General features: G+C 41.7%; 1 protein-coding gene across 1 annotated transcript; it reads left to right on the top strand. All coding sequences in view use genetic code 11, as the record gives it.

Annotated features, from left to right (window-relative positions):
* Nucleotides 1-802: 802 nt before the first annotated feature.
* EGR_03683 (Calcium-activated potassium channel subunit alpha-1) lies at nt 803-23,486 on the top strand (the record flags this gene model as incomplete). Its single annotated transcript, XM_024492932.1, has 28 exons — nt 803-1,507; nt 2,996-3,057; nt 3,277-3,312; nt 3,387-3,507; nt 4,298-4,409; nt 5,771-5,922; nt 6,226-6,444; nt 7,764-7,855; nt 9,238-9,354; nt 10,224-10,482; nt 13,388-13,555; nt 13,760-13,869; nt 14,345-14,506; nt 14,597-14,700; nt 15,474-15,734; nt 15,916-15,970; nt 16,349-16,715; nt 17,172-17,390; nt 17,480-17,675; nt 17,802-17,938; nt 19,335-19,428; nt 19,490-19,599; nt 20,058-20,204; nt 20,283-20,441; nt 21,200-21,275; nt 21,418-21,681; nt 22,792-23,118; nt 23,194-23,486. 28 exons carry the CDS (start codon nt 803-805, stop codon nt 23,484-23,486), a joined length of 5,124 nt encoding a protein of 1,707 aa, XP_024352589.1.
* Between the last annotated feature and the right edge of the window lie 833 nt (nt 23,487-24,319).

The raw sequence follows: 24,319 nt of genomic DNA, 5'->3' as shown, positions 1-24,319 counted from the left end.
CCTGAAATGGACTAAAAGAGCTGCATACTTGCTGCAAAATTCATTTATTCATGTAAGAATTTTTTCGCCATAACCAAACAATATTTGTTTTAATTGTTTCTTTCGTGGCTATTCAGTCTTTTAGGATTCTTTGCTTATCTCGGTGTCTTGGATACTTCTCCACGTCTACAGCCTTCCCGCGCTTCTGTGCGGTCAGCATAAAGCCAACGTTTACATTGGGAAGCCTAATCACGTCCTCAAAGGTGATTTGAGGTGTCAGGTCCTATTAAGTACGTAAAAAAGGCTAAAGACTCCAAACAAAATAAATCGCCTTAATACAGCTCCCAATTAAGCAGCTCACCATTACAGGAAGCGATTTTAAGTCCCCCAAACACCGTTTCGATAGATGACAAGGGAAACCAACCACAGAGAGTACTGTAAACACTATCCACAGCAAGACTATGGCTGGATAGTACAACAGTTGTTTGAATCGCGAACACAGTTGGACCCGACTTATTGGTGTGTCCAGCAAAGCGAAGTCTAGATTTATGCGAGATAGGATGTTGAATCAGTGCAATTTAGGACAATGGGATAGACATAGACGGGCCCAAGCTCACATATGCGCCATTTTCTGATATAGGAAAGAAGAAAATATGAGGTTTTTACTTTTAAAATGCTCTCACCAATGGTTGAACAGGTGTAAACAGTGTGTACCTATGACTCCCCGTATGACTAGCACCAAGAGCGCTCGTTCGCACCCGCACAGTCGTGCACACGCACACGTAACAGACAGTTGACAGATGCTTCACCTTTGCAACGCACGATGACCACAGAGGAGGTAGCCACTGAGCCCAGTCTAGTGATCACACTGATGACGTCACAGGCACCGGGTCCACATTGGATTCACGACTGTCCGGAGTCCAAACTGAAGTGGTGGTTTCCCCTTGCTCTCACTGCAGCTATATATGCGGTTAACATTCTCTACATTCTTGGAAAGTACCTCCTCAAACGACTTCGTCCTGAACCAACTCCACATTGTACTGCCTACCCCAACATCTTCCGAGGTATCGATCACAACTCCTTTGACGATGATGACCAGGAACTGGATTTTATGGAGGAGGAGCCATTTGCGAGATCACAGGCTTTTTGGGTGGATGATAATCAGTGGAGTGATTTGGATGACTTGAGAACGCCCCACACATCGACAATTGTAGCAACCACACTTGCGGTTCCGTCAGAGCAGACGGTGAATGACGAGGAGGAAGAGGATGAATCGTTTCCTGGAAGACGCATAAAACAATCCGAAAAGGGAATAGGGGGTGAGAAAGTGAAAGACAATGGTGTTGCCCTCCAACTGAGTAATAGCGTAAACGTGAAGACTGTTGAAGAGGTGTTGCAAAAAAAGAATGTACGACATCTTTTGAGACAGAATAGATGCCTAGGAGGACAAAATGGGCAGTTGACTCTAAAAATACGCATCTATTGTGAAAAAATGACCTCAGTTTCCTATCCAACTGGTCGATTTATGGTAAGCCAGCATTGTCGTTATTTTTTTTTCTGGTTTTGGCCCTTTGACTTCGAAGAGCCTTTTAACAAATAAACAATTCGTCGCTTCGTTTAAGCCTAACCTCTCGGTTAATGCATGATTCTTTTATATGTTTAAATGCGCCTTGAATTACGACCTGGCTGTCGTCTTATGCCAATCTCTCCTTCTGACAAACGTATGATTTAATTTTCTTGTACAAATTTGTTGACTGAGGTTTTGGCTGAATAGTTTTTCGCAGCGAATTTTTGAAACATCCATTAGAATTCTTTTTTAAAATGAAATTTAAGGGCAATTTGGCGTCTGAGATTCTGTTGACTCTCAGCATGGCTCCAGACCACTTTATTTATCTGGCCTTCGGGCTCCTACAGGGGCATATGCACAATACTCCTTAGTTGTTGCCATGTTGGTAGCATTCTTCTAAGACGATCAAATAAATTAATTTTAACTGTATAGAAATAAAAAATAGGTTAGGATAGCTCAAAAAAATTGCGATTGCTCAAGGAAAAAAAAGGTTTCTCCGATTCAACCAGTTTATCACAAGATAGCAGTTTTATAAGATACTAAGGCTCTAGGAGCAAAAACAAAGCCCTGGCCACCCCCTTCCCCACAGTTTTCATATCTCACCTTTTCGATTCAAACGTCTGATCTGCTTCACCTGTAATTGCCTGATCACGCGAAGAAAACATTTTTTTACGAGTTAGGCAAAGCATTAAGCACACAAATTTACTCGATTTGATATTTCACATTAAAGCTACCTGAAAAAATAGCTTTTTAAGTAGTAATTAATTACATGGCCTTAGACTTTTAGAAGAAGAATAATTGTTGTGTTTAATTTTCGTAAAAATTTGCTGGTTGTCCTACAAGCTGATGGTTCTCAAGTTAAGCCTATTTGGTGCATTTGGCTCAGATTGCAACGTCAAATCAACTCTCCCATGACACTTGCATCGAAAACGTTGTAAAACACTTCTTAGCAAGGGCAAAAGTGTTCCCCTTTTGTCGAAACATGTCAAGTAGCAATTACAGGTAAAGCAGATCGGATATTTGGATCAAAAAGGTGAGATATGAAAACTATGGAGAAGAGGGCGGCCAAAGCTTGGTTTTTTTGCTCTAAGAGCCTTAGTATCATGTGAAACTGCCGTCTTGCGATAAAGTGATCGAATTGGAGAAACATTCTTTTTTTTCCTTTAGCAATCGAAATATTTTTAGGAGCTATCCCAACCCATTTTTTTATCTCTAAACAATTACATTAAGCCATGGTAACAACTTCCCCTCTGACAGATAGAGACACTAGTCAGTGGTCACATGTCAAATTGGTTCCGACAAAATTCAAAAGGTGCGGAAATCGACTTGCCCCTAACTTATTCCTTCTGCTGTCCATCACCCTCCTATTTAAGGTTTGGCTTAGAAAAGAAGTAGAACAATTTTTAGATAATTCGTACACTACACATTATTTGGGTTTTTCCCTTTTAGCTTGTAGTTTACGTACTTCTGTGCACGATGAGCTGGATTATCTACATTATTGGAACGATCTTGTAAGTCTTCTTTGCCTTTCCGAATTGTCTCTTCATAAAAGAAAACTTCCGAATTTAAAAGGTGTGGTAGAAAAAAGGCGAAAAAAGCTTATATTTATCGAAATGAAAAATGGGAAATGCAAGTTAATTTTTCTCCCGTATTATCTACGTCCGTATAACTGCTGACCACTTTTTTGCCCATCCCGACGTTTTTTAACGGTGCCTTTTATCCTAATTCAGCCTCTACAACATAGAAACTCAACCCGATGTCATAAAGTAAGTTAATGTCGGAAAAGTCTTCCTTTTTTATAAATTAACCTACAAAAAGCTAAATCTCTTCTCATTGATAGAGCTCTCGAGGGTCGTCCACCACTGATAGTTCAAGGTCTCTGTCTAACATCTGGGTTGTCGATTCTCAATTGGAGTGATTTGGCCATTCACACCTACTTCCTGATCTATTTCATACTTCGGGTAGGTTCGACACCATTTTACTACATTTTACACACCAAAACTGCTTATTTACGGCGTCAGCGTCATCAAAAGGGGCGGCTCGAGGACTCCTCCTACTTTACTTACGTTAAGTTAAATTCTCACGCTCAACGATGACACCCTCATTGCGTAAAAAATGATCGGCGCCAATCTGCCGGATGGATGGTTGGTTCGACATTTATGAAGACGCCGGGATTATGTTTAGTGACCGAAAATCTATTTGATGACGTTGTCCATGGCACCGTATTGATGGCACAATTAGTTTAAACAAAAATGTTCTATACTGTCTTGCCTCCTTGATTTCATAATATCATGATAACGGAGGCAAAGTATTACTGAGGTAATGTGGAGCAAACTAAGTTCTAAAACAGTGGCCTTTGAAGAATAAATGAATTCCGATTTGTACAGAACGTTGTTCTTGACGTTGAAATTACGCTTGCCAAATTTATTTGAACTCTAGCAAGATAATTCCATACCCAGGCGGTGACAGTTTGGACGATTTTTACCGACTCGAGTGAGAGTGGAGGGGAGTTCTACAGGGAGAGCAGCTTAGGTTACTCACGAATTTGGACACATCTTTACATTCGGTCCTACACTAAAGTCATTTTTTTAACGCGATTACGGAATCTTGAAGCATCTTCTATAACCTCGATGGAACGGTCAGGGGTCGCAAAAGGGTGCACGGGGTCAAAGGCAGATGCAACATTCTCATATATTTGCTTTCCGTGGATTTAATTGCACTTTTCAGCTTTTTCTTTTCCTTCTCCTTTAGCTTGGAGCTGCGGTAGACCGAAACATGTTCTTCTTTAAGATAACCTCGTTGGTTGATGTGCTTACAATATGTGGATCATACGTTGCTGCCTTTCAACCGCGTTACCATCTCGGTCAGTGAGTTCACTTAAGCGCATCTTCCATGATCAAGTTAGTCATTACAGCTGATGATCCGACCTCGGTTTACACCACTTTGACTCCACAAATATGCAGTCGTTTCCCATTTCGTATTTGCAAGTTTCCCGCATGACTATTCCTTTTTGATGTAATAACGTGAATATCCCATTGCTAGGTTGCTGCATCTCTAATTTATAAAACTTTACTTCAGGCTTGGCCTAAGGCACATCGTAATTAAACGTGTCGCTTAAAGATGCTTTCATTCTGTGTTGTTTGTGCTCAACGCCTTGACTTGGCGCCATTCACGAGTTAAGCTGTACCAAGGAATGATTAAATCAGCTCCGATCGGTGTACACTTTTATTAGCCTCCAAAGGAATACCGATTTGCGTAAGCGTTTTAAAGTTGACTCCAGTACATACCTGGCATATAAGTATGAGACCTCGTTTCGATGTAGAATCCTCTACCTCGTGTAACAATTGTTCAACAGTCAAAATAAAGTCGGATTGAATTTTGACTCCAGCACGTATCTACGGATCGGTGAGATTCAAAAGATATGAAATTTTGATAGTTTATTAAGAGTGAAAAACTTATGAGAGCGGAATTGAGATGGAAGGAATTCCCTACCGTGCAATGAAGCACATCAAGCTGGTGTGTTTACTTTTAGCTTGAAGGCTATGGGTCTGAAGGATATGTCCAGACGCCAAGTTGAGGTTTATCGTTCTACATATTTCACAGACTAAACATAAAGCCATCAGTATTCACTTTTGTTTCTTTGGTAGTTTCTTTGGTTATCCTAATGCATAAGGAGCTGTTCTAGAAATCATAAACGATCGCGAGGCAGGAGCGTAGGTGATTCGATGAATCGACATTGTGGAGAGACCTCCACCTTAGTGATGGTGTGTGGTGTATATCCGGTCGATGTTTTAGAATATCCCATCGTCTGCATTGGCAAAGCCCTAGTTTGAAGTTAATTTAAACAAAACTTTGATAAATCTTTCACTGCGAGTCTTCACAACCTGAGTTATTCACACTAGATCGATGCAAAGAGGCAAGTAGAAAGGTTTACCTTAAACGCAGAAAAGAGGTGGAAAGCTGCAGACAGAAAGGGATGCCCTTTCTTTAAAATAAGGGCTGCATACTTATCAATGTCTTATCAAATAATCCCTCTGTTATTTTGCAGTTCTCCGCGATAACAACTTTTTCCTTATGGCATAAGGCTTCACTATTTCGTCTAAAAATCTGAGGTAAACTCGTCACAAATGTCCTCTCAGTTGGTATTTTATGAGTTGACTGATTGCATACTGCCTATCAATCAAGACTAAATGCTTGACTATGGTTGGCTTTTCCTCCTGCCAGATCTTGGATTTCTACGAGCCCTAAATGTATTCAACTTTGGTGAGGTACTAAGCTATATGGGTATCCTCTCATCAAACCACGTCATTGAGACAGTCGACGTCTTCTTCATCATGTTCGCCATGTGGATGGTTGGCAGTGGTCTTATTCACCTGGTAAGTGAAAACGACTTACTGAAGGAAGAAAGTCTGCACTACTTCTAATTTGTTAAACATAGCGGGTCCGGCGAAAGATAGCTTATCTTTGATGGATGAAGCAGTCTAGTCTATCCTCTCTAACAAAATCTTTAATTCAAACCGCCATGGATGGTGTGGAAAAAAAGGAATAAATAAAAAGCTTATCGATTGGTTGTCGGGAGAAAAACAAGGTGACACTTTTACCTAGTTGTTTATGCGTTCAGTAGACATTCACTTATGCAGCAATCAACAAAGCGCCCTTGTTTATATCTGTCCGTGTAGTTTCCCTGCATCATCACTTGGATTGCTTTTCTACCTCTTTTCGCTCAGATCATTCATCTTGGCGATTTCTGGGAGGAGGATCACAAAGCCTTACAATGGAATTACCTCGACTGTTGTTACTTCCTTCTAGTTACCATGTCTACGGTTGGATTTGGTGACTTCTATCCAGTTACGATGCTCGGAAGACTTTATATCTGCGTCTTCATTCCTGTTGCCATGGTGAGTTCTAGGATCAAGAGCATTATATGCTTAACTAAGGCGTAATATAAGTTCAAACGGTCTGCTATAAGAAAAACCGACAAAACTTAAAAAGATTTATATCGAAATTGTAGCATCTGCCCTTTTCAGACATCTTGTTTCGAGAAGTAAGTACTCCGACTCTGGTCTCCTTCACTTCTAATCCATCCTTTTCTTTTTCACCATCCTATCTATCCTTCTCTGCTTGCATGTGATCACTTAATGGGGAAATACTACAAAGATGATACAATATATTAGGATGGGAATGGGGAGGTGTCAGCATCTTCCTTCTTCTCCCCCCATCTTCCCTCCCTTCCACCTTTCTGGAAAAACAAATCTCCCCACAACCAAGTAAGGCATTGGTATGAGATATGACTAGTAGGAATAGAGCATTCTTCGGACTGATTCAACATTCTGGACTGTTTTGAGAATAATGTTGCCCTCAGTTCATGTTGCATAAACAAAATCGCGACCTTAATAGGTTGTCCTTTATCAAGTGAACAGTTTGTGGTGAATCTTTGCGCCTACAGTCAACTACACACTCAACCTTGTGCCTCAGAAGCCGATGCCTTAGAAATGTGGATCAATGGATGAATGACCAGCGATGTGTTCTTTTGCTTAAATAACGCTTCTCATCAAAGACCAATCTTTAAACAGGTCTGTAAGCAATCCAAAGTGGACGGCCTACAGCAAAGACGATGGATTTTGAATACCAATGCCACTTGTTTATATAGGACAAGGGCAGTGGTAATCAGACCATGTAGGCATGAACAAATTGCCTTATCACCCTCTTTAAGCATGACTGAAGGTTGATCTTGACCCACTTAATCTCGAAGCAGCGTGTCAAAAGGAGTGTCACCTTGATCGTGTTGCATCTTCCACAATTTTTGGGGAGTGTGTAGTTCTGCCACCCTAGTTTCTCCAAGTCATGGAGACAGGTTTAAATCAAATGCATTTTGTTTAGTCGGCATTTTATAGTTTGTTGATCCAGGATTAGAAAAAATGGACCGACAATGACGCATGTCACTGCTCAATAATGCGTATAGACAAGACAGTCTTTACGTCAGTCCACTGTAGGAAGTGGTACCAACAAATACATGAGCTACCTTGGTCACCTAATTCTTTAAACACTTGCGTATAAATCATGCAATTTATATAACCTAAAAATATTTAACCCTCAACCTACCCCCTTCTTCTCCACTCTCAATGCCAAAATCTTCTTGTCACTTAAACACAACCCTTGAAAAGTGACCCGCGATAATTTTTGTACAAAAGCGACTATTTTTTTTCATCTCTGCTAGGGTATCTTTGCCGTCTTTGTGCCGGAAATCTTTCGCAAAGTTTCGGCACGAGGTGCTCCCTCCGATTCGTACCAGGCTCTTGCTGGACATCAGTGCGTTTTGACGACTCTATGCATCTTTGCTACTTTTTTCATCCAATTTTGTATTTTCAAAAATATTTTACACTTTTTTTGTAAAAATTAAAGAAAGGATTTTATAAGTATAACTACCACTGCAAGTGTGATTTGTCGCTGAAGATGGTTTAAGTCACGCCTATTCCTTGAACATGTTGGTTTATGATTTGTGGATCGGCTGACAGGTTGGTCGTCCCTGAAGAAGTGATACCATGTGAAAGTCTTGGTAAATGTCTACTGTAAATGTCCAGAAATTTGATAGATGCATATAAACATCATACCATACTGCCGCTTCAACTCAGATATACATCGCACCTTATTATCTTCTGTATAGATAATCTCTTTTAAAGATCGTCCCTACGAAGGAAATTAGGGTAGTCCAATGGTTTTTGATAAAAATAGGAACCAACCCGGCCCTAATATCAGTGAGACATCTCGTCAATGTTAGTGTGCTCCCTTAGTGGATTTTACTACCAGAGAGCTTCCGTGATTTGTTAATTTTGGTTCATCCCGATCCCTCTCAACACGAAGGAAAGGATTTAGCCACCTCTCTTTAATTTGAAAAGATGCTCTTAAGTCTTTGAAGTGGTCCTAGCTTTGGCCCATCGCTGTTCACTGAAGAGATGGACATGACTTCGCTGGTCCTTCTCTTCCCAATTATCACAGATTCACACATAAACAGACCACCATTTCTATTATATTTAAATGTGATTTACACCAAAAATGATGCTCTTCTGGATTAAGCTCGATTGCTCCTGCCATCAAGGCGTTGTCAAAAGTCTTCGCAAAGATGTTACAGGATTGGTGGTGGGCAATAAATTCCCCGAAGGGCTAGTCACGATTATTGGAAATGCTTGATTTTCTCAACCTTGCCAGTGTATGTATTGAAAAGCGGCAAGTGTCATCATTGGCACTTTAAGCTTCATCTGTAATTGGTGCGCCTGGTCAAAACGGAGGGCCACCCCCCTCGGCCGTTATAAATGAATAAACCGACGCAGTAATGAAATTAACTTTCCCGTAAAAATTCGTGGAAAGAGGCAGGAAGGAAGATACCGACACCTCCTTACGCCAATCCTCATACTTTGTAGCTCTTTTGTGGCATTTCGCCATAACGCTGTCATTCTCCTTCCTTGGAATGATCACATGCAAGCAGAGTAAAACGGAAAAATTGTGTGGGTGATGGAGAAAGTAGTGGATGAGAAGTAGAGGTGGCCAGAGTCTAATTGTTCAATTCTAGAGACAAAAGTGTTTGAAAAGGTTATTAGTCGTAAAGATTATTAATAACAATCCTTACTTGGAATTAAGTATTGTTTGCTAAATTATTGATACCGTACAAGACGAATTTGCATCTGACCTTTTAGACACGTGGTGGTGTGTGGCCACTTCAACAACATCAGCCTCAGCGCAGTTCTTCGCGGATTCTTCCATATCGAACACGCGTCCCGTCATAGTCTCGTCAATATGGTGATTCTTCGTGTGTAAGTTTCTCCCATTAAATCTCTCAATTTACTGGTAGAGTGCTGTTACCCTTCGTCTCGTGGGGTTTGCATATGTCTATGGTTACTCTGACTTTAAGTAATTCTACGGACTTATTAGAATTTTCAATGGATAACTTGGCGAACTCCCTTGAAAGCTAATTTAAATCGCAGCTACTTGTCTGAATCCAACACCTGCTTGGATCCATTGAAGAAGGTTAAATAAAAAGGTGTAGAGACAGTGGTATTTCAAAAGTTGATTGGTTACTTAAGAAGTTTCTTGGTTATGTGATGTGAATGCCTTTAAATGTAGGTGAGAGCGCCAAAAATTTTATCCCTTTTCATTTATCGAATAATTTTCCTCAACTTTAAAACCTAGATACAGTTAAGGACTATTTTATCCACTCTATTCATCTTTCGTAAATCATCAGACACTCGTCTTTACCTCTATCACTTTCCTAACCAAGCATCAAGTACCCAAAGGTCTTGTGAACTTTCCACATATTGTCCATGTGAATATAAATTAATTCCAGCATAACTGGGGTTCATCATCGAGATGTGAAGACCTCTTTTAAATAAAGTGTGAGTTCTGGGTTGGTCCCATTATTGAGAATTTATAGTGCTCAAATCCTTTACGGCCTTATTTAGCATATTAGCACGCTTTGAGGGGCACCTTGTGAATACTTATCAATTAGGGGAGAGGAGGAGCTCAGTGACGGCTAGCTAATAAGTTTTCTCAAACGTTGGGGAAGAAGGAAAAGGACAAAAAATTTGGAACTAGGAAACAGCAACGCAGGCTTCAATATATTAGTACGATCGTTTTAGACCTTTTCTATTTGGACCCTGTTTTTGCCCTCTTTATATTCACACAGATCCCCTATAGACCTAGCAATGCGCGCCATTCTGACAAAATACAACGCCTGGGTGAAGTACTACCAGGGTACACCAGCAGATCCGCAGGACCTGGCTCGCATTTGCTTCCGCAGTTCCCAGGGTGCGTTAGTCCTTGCCAAGCCAAACTCGAACAGAAGTGTAGACGAAGATGGTGGTAACATCATGCAGGCTATCTCGCTGAAGGCACACAGCGAACGTATTCGTGTCCTCGTGCAGTTGCACCACTTCAAAAATAAGGTTAGTCAGTGCGCCTATGACTGCAGCGCCTTGAATCACTCCTGAAGAATGATTTCTTATTGGGTTCCACCCACCTGGATATAGTCGGTACATCTTAATCGGGTTGATTTTCTGTCAGAGCAGAAAAGAAGTTTGGACCCACTACCGGCAGTGCAATTTGTAGATTTCGATGGATTTTCATAGCTTTCGCTCTCCTTGTGAACTACACCCTGGCGATTCATTAAGTTTGTAGTGCTGTTCTGAGGCGGGCAATTCTTCAAAATAAACAGCTATATGCGAATTTTTATTCATTTGATGAGGCACGCTTCGGAGGATCTTCGTCAAGCCTATTTTAAGCATCCGTTCCTTCTTATCACTTCTCATATGCCGATTTTATCATTTACCTGCTAGAAACCCAATGAGCATATCGCGATTTGTCACCAGAATCGCGTATCTTAAAATAGGCACCCTAATGGTTGTGTGAGAAGCAAAATCTTGCCTTCTTGTAGAAAGCTAGATTAGAGCGAATCCCAATAGACTTTGAAGAGCCATCGGTATGGTTTTTAGTGTACTAAGCCGACTACAGCATTTCTCTTCTCTCATGACATTTGAATGTAGTACTTAGCACTGATTTGATGGTTTCTGTTCATTTGAATCGGACGTGTTTTCCACTACCAACAATGTGTTCCCTTATGCCATTTCTGAGGCTAGCATGGAAGACGAGTTTTCAGTGATGTGCAGGTGGGCCAAGAAAAATTTGCGTTCCAATAAAATAATCGTAAACGTCGCTTAGGCCAAGGAATTCACACAATTAAATACTCCTGTAAAAAGGGAAATCTTACTTAGTTACGGTAAACAAGAGGTAGATGAAACAACGGAAGTTTCTGGTGTTGCTAGTTTAAATGGCTGGATGTAATCTATATGGAGTTGTCGAATGCCTTCTGCATTTAAAGGCATCGGTTTTATCATCAACTTTCCTTGTTGCCCTCTCTTTCTCGTTTAATTGGATCTAGAATATTAGCTAGGGTTGCGATACAAAAAATGTGTGTCGGCCAGAAATGATGTAAATCAACAACCTGTTTTTGACGATGGACAAGGTATCATAGACGCAACAGTGTGAGATTGACTTTCTTTTTCTGATGACAGAGTAGTAGGTGTCGCAAATGTCACGTTGGTTAAACAGCTTTTGGCCACGTCTAACAGGCTTGATAAAACAGGAAAAGAAAAAGTTATCGAGGGATGACAGCAGCATTCAAAGTACGTCGCCTTCGCTGTGGGTCAAATCAAAGGATCATCCATTGTGGATTGTATGCAGACCTGTTGAATGAAAGACTTTTGATGGGGAAAATTCGTTAGGTGAGCAAACATTTCATTGGTCCTTCCTACAGTGGTCCACATTTATGAAACATCCACTAATAAGGCGCCAGTCTGAGTGTGTGGTGGACCGTGGATGACGCAATCATTCACCAGGAATCGCTCACCTATTGGAGGCCAATCTCTCAGGAACAAAGTTTACTTAAGCAACACGGTCCGACTCAAAGTTATACAAGAGTAATTTCTTCCTGAGAAACAGTTCAGACTGTTGAATCAGTCGGAAAGTGTCCTATTCGTCCGAATTATCGCGAGGACTTATCCCACCTCACAGAGTAATTACGGGGAGATTTACATTTTAGAGTATAAGAAAGAGAGGGAGAGAAGAGAATAAAAAGATGTACTACCTTATTTTTGTCTTTCATACCCCCTAGGATGATATTTTACCTCTTTCTGTGATTAAAGGATCAAATGTGAGTGGGAAATAAACGTGAGGTAGAAATGGATTCAAAAATGCGCAATAAAATTTTGCCTTTTTTCTCTAATCTGATTTTTCTAGACAAAATAAAACAATTTATAATGCTTTGTATATGCGTTTAACCTTCCACAAAAACTTTTCGACTCGCCTTAAACTTGAAGACGACGTCAGAAGGGAAAAACAAAGCCACCGAATTAAATTTACATCGGTGAAAACTTCCTTCTCGATTAAACAAAAATGGAGAGAAAAATCTCATGGTACCTTAAAAAGATGTTTACCATACCGTTCTTGATATTGACAAAGCTTTGATATTTGGGGGAGGCGGGTTGGAAACTATGCATTGAACTGTTTGCCTATAACCCCTCCAAACGCCTTAAGTGTCCACTGCCTTGAGGTCAAAGCTGTGGCATTTGACTAGCAGATGTGGAAGAAGGCGGCTATTAGGAAAGAAGCATTTCCCATTATTCTGTTTGAAGGAAGTATGAATAACTGTTGGATGGCATAGTGATGCAGCAGAATCCAAAGCGTCAAGCTTTAAATATCCTCCAAAGCAAGAATGACTCTATAAAGTCCGTAAAAGGCTGGTGAAACGGAAAAAAAAGTGCTTTTAATTTGTCACCATGACACCCTTAACCAGTAAAAAGGAACGAGCCTTAAGTTTGTTTTATGGACATGTTTGATGGCACTATAACTAGTTATTCAAGAATTTTCCACCGTGGAGAGGCAGAAGTTCTCGAGACATTTTCTCAAGTAAGTTACTTCTACCCTAGAAACCCTAATGTCTGGATTTGTGTTGCTGTATCCATCCTACGACCACACATTTGTTTACCCGGGGTTCTGTTGATGACACTCCGGCTTCAAAAGATAAACAATTGATAATATTTATTCGCGAGTGATTAGCGAAAATAATTCTAGGATAGACTGGAGGGTCTTTTCCAGTTTTTAGTTATAGTGGATCCAGCAAAAGCTGGGAATCAAGCTTAGAACCACTAAAGAGGCCTCGTAATACGGCCAGAATGACAGATATTTTTGTCCCACGGGTGTGAAATAAAAGTTTTGCAAAGTGCAGATTGTCTGGAATACCAACAAATGCCCCCTGATACTTTCTATTTAAGCAGTTCTTCCTGTTGACTCTAGTGCCTCCTCTACAATTTTCCCCGATGGACGTGTCGTACCAAAGACATGGTGATCTGTATGGACGAGCTGAAGTTGGGTTTAATGTCGCTAAATTGTATTGCACCTGGATTCTCCACAATCATCCTCAATCTTCTTAATGGCCATCGTATCAAAAATGTTGGGAAACAGGTCAGGATGCAAAAAAGCGAAAAATTAGTTTTATTTACTTTATATGAGTTAAATACCGGTTTAGAATTTGATCGGTTCACGTATCACCAAGTTGCTTTCATTGATTTCTTGGGAGTGACCTTGACCTTACCTGTATATTAATTTTTTATTCTTTTAAAAGAGGAATAATATTTAAAATGATTTCTTTTGAAAAACCTTTTTCAGACACAAAAGGAAAAGTGGCGTCGTGAATATGAGTACGGCGTTTCCATGGAGATCTATGATGTCAGTTTGAGCTATGAATTCCACAATCTCTGCGTTCAGGAGTTGACACTGTGAGTGTCTATTGCTGACAAAAAGATAGATTATCAATCATAAACCCTAATAAACTCAGGTGGCGCTCCGAGTCTCTCTCGAGAGGGTGCTAAGTTATAACTGGTAGGGAGGAAGATATATTGTCAATAATGTGCAATAGATGCAAGACCATAGACAGTTTTGAGGTCCATGTCGAACAGCGGAAGTGCGAATCGGGGGGACTGAGGAGCCTGTATAATTAAACAAACAGCTAAACGAGGCGTCAGGTGTGAGTAATAGGCCACTTTTCAGCGTGGAAAAACCATAGTTACTAACAGAAGAGGTCCAATTTGTGCGCCGGCATTTTAAATGGACCTATTACAGGTCAATTTACAGGTGGGTCTAAATAAAACGCTAAGCAGGGAAATTGATGGAAGGAATTAACTTACACTCGCATGAACATGTTTAAAAAGTCAATTTTTTATTTTCAAATGCACTCATCGGGGATAAAACAAGATTTGCCTACGAAAAATGGAACATTGTTATCTGCGCCCTCTGTCGTACGGAACCGGACAAACCGAGTGTCATTATCAATCCAGCCGGTTATAAAGACCTCAAAGTTAACACTTTGACAACAAAAGCCATTGTTATCGCAACAAATTCTACTGTGGTTAGTCGGTAGGTTCCCTCTCTTCTGCCTTTTGACCTGTTGATAGGTTTTGGTTGAAGGGGGCTCTTTTTTAATCAGTTTCCTGTGTTACGCCGCAGAATGCGCAATTATTGCACCAAATGCCGAGGCCACGAAACTGACCGTCTATGCCAGTGTCCTACACGACTTCAGTTCTACATTCAAGCGGCGGGTCTGAAGAAAGGTAATCCTGAACTACGCAGAATTTACGTTTTACCTATTAAGCACTTTGTAGTTCCTTGGTATAGGAATAAATTTCGGGGAAAGACTCTGAATTTCAAGTGCTCATGCACTACTCCACCTTTTGGTAGACGTACTTGACTGATGTTTCAAGCGCAAAATTTTAAATTCTTTACTCATTAGTGAATCGGCAAATTTAGTTCTTACTGTGCTATCAGGAAAATTTAACATCTGAGCCCATTTTACATGACAGGCGTAAGAAACTTTTGAAAACACTCGGTTCACTTCATACAACTTGAACCCCGTTTAAGCCAACGCCTTTTTTTCTCCAAATATAAATTTTACAATTAGAAGGCCTTGGCCTCCTCTACAGCAGAGGGGTTCCATTCACACCTGAGCTTTGGAGTTCTGGGAGCAAGAGACCCTCTCCTCTGGCGAATGTATATTTTTATAAGGCATGGCAACGCGATCTAGAAAACCCCGGTCCTTTAGTAAAATACGCCTTCAACTCAACGCAGCATTCTACTCATTTCTGTTGCTTAGAAGTAAAATCTATCTTGAAACGATCGCCCTATGATTGTTGACTTCTTGAATCAGTCAACGCCTGTGCCATATTCATAGTTTGCACGGAATATTTCCTCACTCCTCTGACGATTATCCAGGAATAGGAAGGCATTCTCCTCCCTGGAGTTCCACAGGAATGACTTTAGATAGTTGGGATTTACTGCGGTAGGAGTGAGGAGGTGCGACTGCTTTTTAATTTTATGCGCTGTCCAGATGAGTGTTCCAATATCCTACTGGATCGAGAATCCTCCGTACAGATACGTGCATCTATGGATGTTACACCACTGCTTTCCACTTACTGCTCCACGCAATCACTCCAACTATTGCGCCAGCTCTCGGCATCAGTGATAGTCCTCACTGTCAGCTGTCACTGCGAGAACCGCCACATAGTATCCTTTCTTATGTCCTTCAAACTACAGGTCTCGGTTGGGTCTAAACTCCTCTGTAACAAGACGTTAGTTAGAAATACAAAAGGTACTATTTGTCAAATCGAATGCTAGTTATGAATAGTGTCAACGTGATTTACTGAGTGACGATTAAGTTCTACGTCTGGCTAAAATGCACCACATGGTCCACAAAAAAGGGATATTAACAAGGTTTTGCAATGACTTTTCATTTCTTTTCACAAATTAAATTTCCATCTTTTTTTTTTAAGAAAGAGAACGCGCCATCAGCGATGACGAATCGGAATTTCAGGTTCCTGAGTATGGGTGAGTTGGAGGTAATTTATATCTTTTCTAGTTTACCTTTTATGCATAATCTGTCAGCCTAATGCTAAATTTTATAAAAATTAAGGCGAAGAAGCGACGAATTTGTAGGATATTTGCTAAAGTTGAAGTTCAGAGTGCAGAGAAATGCTAGTTTCGTTAGTAAAATATGGTGCTAACGCCACACCCAAATTTAATAAACCCGCCAAAACAGTAGAAATTAATTTGCCCACCCTCTGCCTAATTGATGTTGTAAAGCGAAAGTTGGTCTAAAAATAAATCAAGTGATCTTCGATTTGAATATCTTTCCGTCCCTTTAATCACAATGTGTATAGAGTTTTGTTTGATCGGGGGAATGATCAAATATCCTCCACACTGCAGAGAAGTCCTTTCCGATCCTCTCCTAATCGAAACTGAGGACACAGCTCAAGGTCAAGTTTCGCGTTCAGCCAGTGGGGACCTCAGCCCATCCGAATGCGATTTACTGCCAGAGCAGGCTACAGTAGCGGCTGGAAAGTTAAAACATTCAAAAGTAGAGGGGTTTTCCCGCTTCACGATTGGTCCGATTCCGACATCAGCAAGTCCAAGAAGTGGGGTGCTTACTCAAGGATGCTCTCGGCAGCAGTCATTGCTGCTAAACCTTGCAGACTACATTCCACTGCCGCATAAACCCTATGTGCCAAAATACGTGGATTCGACGGGATGTTTCCATTGGATACCAGATATGCCAATTGAAAGAATCAAGTTGGTAAGCTTGTAGAGGTTTTGAAAGTCATCCATGATGTAAGGTTGAATCGAGTCTTTCAAGCCTAGCCTAACGTCCTCAGTGGTCACTATAGGAAATCGGAAATTTAATCGTTTCGATAATTCTTTCGTAGCGTCCCTTTGTCTATTTAGTCATCCAGTAGAAAAATTTTCCTTCTACCGTGAGCAGTTGTGTCACTCGGACACCAGAATCTGAACTGCTGTATAGTTGGACTGAATTCACTTAATGTTGCCACAAATTTAGCAACCTATTGCATTTGGGAGGTGTTAAAGTACAGGGGAGTCTGGATGCAGAACATCTGTGGCACGAAGATGGCGACTAGACTCACACCAATTGCAGAATTTTATCTGGCCACACCGTTTTAGATTAATTTTTGCTCATTATCCATTTCGGATCACTCGCAAATATTAAATTCCTTCCATTACAACAAAATTTCAGACACCAGCCGAGGCAATAAAATACCAATTTAGAGACCACTATCTCCTCTGCATGGTTGAACCTTTGGCAGACCAGTCGTTGAACCTAAGGAGTTTTGTCTTCCCTCTGCGTTTTCACTGGATGGAGGTGCGGGATATTGTCATATTGGGTAACACCTCAGCCATCAAGGCGGAGGAATGGACAAGCATCAAGAACATTCCCAATGTCTTTCTTGTCCAAGTATGTGACTGGTTCATTTACTCACCAATCAATCTTTGAACTTTTCCTTCCCACCATCAACTTTGCCTTTTCTTCTACTCAAATTTTAGGGTAATCCCTGCAGCTTGAACGATCTAAATGCAGTTCGATTGAAGCACTGCACAGCTTGCACAATCCTCGGTGAAGCTATCAGAGAAAGTGAAGAGGATCACTGTCTAAGAGACAAGAATACACTCTTCTGTGCTATGACAATTCGATCGCTGATTGAACAGTCGCCTAGATACATTCACATGGCAACCGAGCTTCGTAGGTTCTGGAGTATCTCTAAACAATCTTCTCATCAATTGAATTATCAGTTGATTGACTGACTGACTGATTGGTTGAGTTGTCAACTGATCGATTGATTGATGTACTTCTGTTTTTCATGTCCAGACTATGAACAGAACGCACATCACTTCAGTTCAGCAGAGTCGCACAAACTCGATTTCAAATTGCCAATACGATTTCAAGAGGCCTTTGCCAGAGGAATTATCTTTAGCAATACCCTTCTTTATAGTTCTATCAGTTCAGTAAGTTTTGAGAGGTTTAAAGATGCCAAATATTGGGTGGCTAAAAAGCTAATGCGGTTCTTTATCCTGTTTGAGGAAACAGTTTCGAACGTGTAGGGACTCCTGAAATACTAGCTTGCATCAGTAAATTATTTGACCTCTTTATTTTGCCTCTACTATTTTCCATTTTGGAGTCTCATAGTTTAAAATATCCTCTAAACTTGATGGCTTTTGAGCCCGCCCAAAGTTGAGTAATCGCCTCGTATGACTTTTGGAGAAGGTTTGGTCGTTTGATTCTTGCGAAAGACTACCCGAATGTGGATGCAACACGCTTTGGTGAGCCCTAATACTTTATGAAAAGTTATGTACCAGCATTGACGCGTCAACCGGTGAAGTCATGATGGAAGCTTAGCAGAGTGATGCCAAATCCCTCAAGAGACGGTAGTTGATTTCAAATGTCACAAATTTGCTCTTCACTCCTTCAATCGTTCCAGAGGGGACTATGCATACTGGATTGTTTGCTGATTTACTAAGGGTAGGACAGAGCTTTCTGTTCCAACATTTATCAGGCGGGCCAACTTAGCACTGGTCATTCCTAACCAATCCCTTTAGAAGATTATGCTTTCTTTGCGTGTGCATGTGTATGTGGAGGAATGCCGGTTCAGTTTTTACTCGCTCAAAGTCAAGTATTTACGGCCGTCATCTGTCTACACGATACAGGTCAGGTACGACTGGAGAGCATGCAAAGGAGACTGCTCTTTAAGAAATTGTCGTGACTGGTGGATAAAATCGGAAGAGGCTACCATTCCAGCAAGATATCACAAGACCTCATACCTTACATCACTGCATGATTTATGCGAGAGAAGAGGAGCGATACTGCCTCATCCTCACCTCCCTTATACACTTAAAAAAATCCTTCAAAATCACCATTTGCGACCTTTGTCGACATTTAGCAGTCACATACTCACATGCAAAAAGGAAGTTTAGAAACAGCCCTGAGTTAAGGACAAAAGTGATTAGGACTGGATCATTCGAAAACGACAGAACCTGATAAGAGGCGAGTTCTCAGAAGGCTTGCGCTTCATTACGCAAAAGACTTCATATTTTTTAACAAAGGAAGTACTTAAATGAATTTCTTGCGGCTATTTAATCTGCAAATCACCAAAAAGCACAGCCGAAACGCGAATGACATCATCAATGCTACACGTCGCGTTAAAAAACATTGAAATATCGAACCATGCGGGAAATTACTTTAATAATTGTGTGTGATTATTATGGAAGATGGCTGGTTTCGGTGGTTCCGACGCAAAATAGGTCCCATTGACATAGCCTCTTTGGTTCATGAATGACTTATTGCGCATTATTTTTAGAAACAGAGCTAATCCTTAATCACTAACACGTTGTTTCCGTTGCCTAGTTGTATTTCAGTGGGTCGGTCTTTCAGTTCCTACGAGTCCTACTCTTTGGCATAGCTGTTGAGGAATTGGAATCAGCCAGCCTACTTCGAAATGGTATGTTGTGGTTTTTTTTTGAGCACCCACCCCCTAATTCAAATACAATTTTTCTCTATAGGACTACAACGTGGGCAAAGGAATGCCTCCCAGAAGGCAACTGGCGTTCGAGTGGCTTTACTCAATATGTGTGAGATTCCCTTTGGAACACTTTTCACCCGTCCTGGCAAGGTAGTGTCTCGGCTACTCCCGATGGTGACTTAAAGCACGCTAGTTTAGAGGGCAGCTTTATAACCAAGGTATAGAAAAACTGAGACAGAGGATGGTGGTGAGAATGTTCCCTATTTTATTCATGATAGTATGCATTGCATCCGAATCCATATCTAAGGAAATATTTTTGCCATATGATTATCTAGTCTTGACAAAGTTCTACAATAAACATTTTTTATGGGAGAAATTAATTTTCCTCTCCGACCGTAAGGCACACCTCAAAACCGGGGCAGTAAAAATCGACAGTGATTCGGTAGGCCTTCTGCTGTAAACCACCCTGGGGTGGATGCACCAGGGCTGTCACTAATATAATGATCGAGTTACTCGTGGAGATAAGAAATTTCGAGTGGCTTGCAACACAAATGCAATGGGAAAAGCCCCATAGGTGATTTAACAATAGGCTCTTTTTACGTCTTTAGCGGGTTCTTCGTTACAAAGACGTATTTATACATGCCCTGATGTGTTGGAGAATCCTCTGCCTTGGAATTTACCGTCTAGATCGTCGAGGTTTTCGTGTGGTTATCACAAACCCACCTAAAGTCCTTAAAATGTGCACTGATGATCAAGTAGGTCTTGAAATTACGGATTGAGTGGTTTTTCAACCAATGAAATTACGGTGACAAGTTTCTCTTCCATATTTGTAGGTCTTCTGTTTCATTCCAAGTGAATCCACTGTTCTTCAGGAGGATGCAGGCAGTGTAGTTTCGACACCAACCATGGACTCAAGTCTCTTCTTTTCAAGAACTCCTGGCGCCACCTATGCAGGCATGTCGGCAATTGAATTGGCCCGTCAGAGCGCAAATGTGCTGCGTAAACTTCAGCCACGTTATTGCTAGGCTGGATGCTGATAACAAGGATAAAGAAAATGACTTACTACTAATCCTTTTTGTCCATTATCATTTAAGAACTGAGTTCAAATACATCCATCGAAACAGTTGCATTGGACCTAACCGATTAGTCGGCAGGGTTTTTTTTAACAAATAAGAAGTTGGGTACAAATGTTACAGTGTATTCGCGATATCTAGCAATCAATGGCAGAAAACTACACTAAGGCAACGAATGGGGTAGATGATAGCAGAAGTTGAGACGGCGCTTTTGCTTAGTTCTTGAAGTCAATATTTTGCACAGAATTTGAATGAAGGTGGAAGAGGGCGAAATGGTGACAAAAGAAATGCAGTATTCCAGTCCCATTCTTAGTGTGAAATGACAGGAACAAAGAAGGTAACATGCATCTGCTAGTCAAGGTTAAGTATTTGCATTTTAAGAACCATATTTCCAGTTAAAGTAATGGACCGTATGAGTATTCGCAACAGCTTTGCATTTTGCCAAAGTGTGAAGAAAATTGAAGAAAAACTCTATTAGCCAAACGGCAATTTTTAATGCTCTATTCAAGCCCGTTTTATATCCTGGATGCATTTTTCTATTTACTGGATTTGTTTTATTTCATTCCTTCGTTGTTCTTGCTAGGTTTATGCGACTAATTAACTCTCAAATACCGAGTCTTCATTGGTCAGCTATACCCAATCAACGTGGCCTCGCCACGTATACTTCCTCTTCATAGGCCTGCCTCCATTTTGCCGTGCGTGTAGTCCTGTGGGTGAACATGGAGTCCAACAGCATGATTGATATGAGTTTGGGTAGTTTTCGTTCATTATTTTAATAAAATAGTACTGCTTTTTGTGGGCACTTGTGCGTGTTTGTGTAGCCTGTACATCTTTTTTGGGTTTTTGTGCATTTCTGGCCTTTTTTCACCTGATTGCCATACGGGTTTCCCTTTAGATGAAATAATTAAGCTTAATAGAAGAGCCAAGAAGGCAAGTGGGTCAAAGCCATCCGTTAAGGCTCGTTCATTGGCCGTGAAGAGGGCGGGTTTGATTCGGTCCTCTCTCGTGAAGCCCATGAAATCGCGTCGGGTTACCGCGGCTCGAGCGATTTTCCAGCGCGCTAGACGAACCGCTGCCATCGCGGCAAGGGTAGCAGCAGACGCAGCTGCACTGGTCTCGCCTGCTAATACTGTTGCTCAAAGTAATCGTCGCATCGGTGGTAAGTAACTCATCGAGTGGTAGTGCCTCCAGTTCGGTTGATTTTCATGCTACTGTATGCGCTGCTGCTCTAATTCTCCTGTGCGTGTTTTTATGTCTTTCGCAGACAGAATGTGGTCAATGGAGCAGGAGGTTCGCTGGGGTTGATTGTTGGCTTGTTGTAGTTATATCGTGAGTTACTGGCTCCATTCTGGCCAGTACGCACGATCGTGTCTGCTGCTTTCTCGGTGGCGTCGTATCGCTTACAAGACCGAAGGACCGCCGCTGTTGTTGCTCAGTTTTGGCCGCCAAATTACATTAGCTGGGTTCTAAGGAGCACGTTTCATCAACAGGCATAGAAAAGGAGCGGTTAACGAAAGAGCTTGTGTGGATGATCGAAATGCCTTATATTGCTCCATTTATGTCTTGCGTCCAGGTGTTCATAAATTTACTTCACTCAACGTCTTGGAGCTATGCACGATCGTGGGTGTGGAGAATTGTCTTCTCGGTGAATCTCTGTCGCCATCATTCTGGCTTCCCTTCGGGTGAAAAAATATCAAGACATGCCAATGTACAACTTGAGGTCGCTTTGCATTCAACGATTCTGAATCATAACGAAGAGGAAACGCAATTGAACTATGTAATTCTTACCTCCAAACGGGACAGTCTGCGTCTACCGCAGCTGCTCGAGAACTGCATGTTTCCTCGATTCCAAAAAAGATTCAGCTCTCAAGCTGAGTATGCTTACGGGAGTAGATTTTTTTCGACTCCTACTGACGTCATGCTAGCTTTAGTTTGCTCCCATTAAAAAGGAATATTTAAATGGCCGGGAAAGATGCTAATGCTGCAAAATTTGTGACCAATCGTTGCTTGGATGGTTGAACTGCATTGCGGGATTCCGTGTGGTCGGCCCCCATCTACTTCTACAAGTTCATAAATTTGCTCTATTTAAAATGAGTTCAAGGCCTTGCAGCGGCGAATCACTTGTCCTCGTTGGTCTTTTTTCCGACCCCCAACAGTGTGATTAGGAGTAAACACCTGCCTCTTCTGCGCTCCGAGACACATATCTGCCGCTACTGGCTGTTCGTTCTGAACACTTGCAATTTTCTCGTAACCTCATGTGTGTTTACAGCCGCTGGTCCAGCTGCAGCAAGGAATAACCGTGCAATAAGCCGCAATTTGGCAGTTCGGCAAAGAATCATGGCAGTGAATCGTCAGATCTTCCAGCGTCAACGTCGCAGTCGTGGCGTTCCAGGCGCATTGAGCCGTCTGGGTGTCCGGCCCCAACGTCATGTGCAAAGACAGCAGAGGCTGCAGAGATCTGATACTATTCAACGTTTATCTCGTAACAACAATAGTAGTAACACATTTGGCATCGGCTCTCAACGTTCCTTCCGTCAGAATTCATCCCTCAACGTCATTGGTAGACAGCGCCGCGTCACCAGAGTTGATACTCAGCGTAAGTACTTGATTCATTGGCTGTTGGTGGCTGTCGTGGCCCTGTCGCTTATTCTCCTTTTCACTTTCTTTTCAGGTTTCGGCATTCGCCGTCGTGGCGGTGGACAAATTGTAGGAGCGCAGACGAACATGAGTGCAATGTCCTCGACACGCTACCAGCAGTACCTTCAGCAGGCGCGCGCCCTGATCCGTGCTCAGGCGGAGCGTGTTAACGCCACTGCCGGTGGCTTCAACACCCGTGACAACTATAATCGCTACAGTCGCACCAATTCGATGTATGTGGACGTGCCAGTGAGAAGTGGTGGCGGTGACTTCAATGGCAACCGTTTCGGTGGTCGGAACGGTATGCGTGGCCGTTTCAGAGGCTGAAAAGGAATGTGGGAAATCACGCGACCACGTTTGTAAAGTCTTTCATCGGACCTATCAATCCCGTCCACGTTTTAAGAAAGCACTCATTATTGCCTTGTCAGCATTGGCATTATCCACACCTCCATGTCCGTCTACTAGTACCTCTCGCTTGTGAATACGTCTCGGTTAATGCTTATTATGAAACTGTACCTGTTTTCCTGGTCTTTTGTCTACGTCTTTCTGGATAGTTGCTGGCAAGTCTTGACTGGTGTACAGCTCCTGGTTTCTTTCGGGTCCTCCTGCTAATGCAGGGCTCTTGGAGGCGTCGAGGGGATTTCGGGCTGTTAACATCTGCCTTGCGATCGGTTGCATGCAAGCCGTCGGCACACGGGTGCTGTTTCCTCGTGCGCCGTGTAGTACTTTTTTGCCAAGTTGAATTCTCTTTATCCTCCTATGTTGCTTGAACTCGATGGGTGAGGTTCGCGTTTGTCTTCATGAAGTTAAACTCGATTTTTTGTATTGCCCTTTGAAAAGCCCTCGAGGGAGGGACGGTAGCATAGGTACTGACTGGAATTGTTTTCCATTGGTTGGATTGCCATGATGAGTTACTTGAAGTAGTGTAATAATTAGGGTAAGCTTCCTCTCTCCATCGAAAAGGACTCGCCATCAATGTAGGCGCGGTAGCACCGAAGCAATGTGCCAATAACTTGCGCCAGCATTGACGGTCGTGATGATAGCCTCTGAACAACAGGCGTCACATGTATTAACGGGTGACCATAAAGTTCGGTTGCTGTCAACTGATTCTTCTTCGTACAAGGTCTAAATATGTGTAGCAAATTTTACGCTGTTTGCTG

Source organism: Echinococcus granulosus (assembly GCF_000524195.1).
Source record: "Echinococcus granulosus chromosome Unknown EG_S00020, whole genome shotgun sequence".
Taxonomy (NCBI): Eukaryota; Metazoa; Platyhelminthes; class Cestoda; order Cyclophyllidea; family Taeniidae; genus Echinococcus; species Echinococcus granulosus.
Note: the sequence above shows the minus strand (reverse complement) of the source record. Positions and strands in the feature narration are given on the sequence as shown.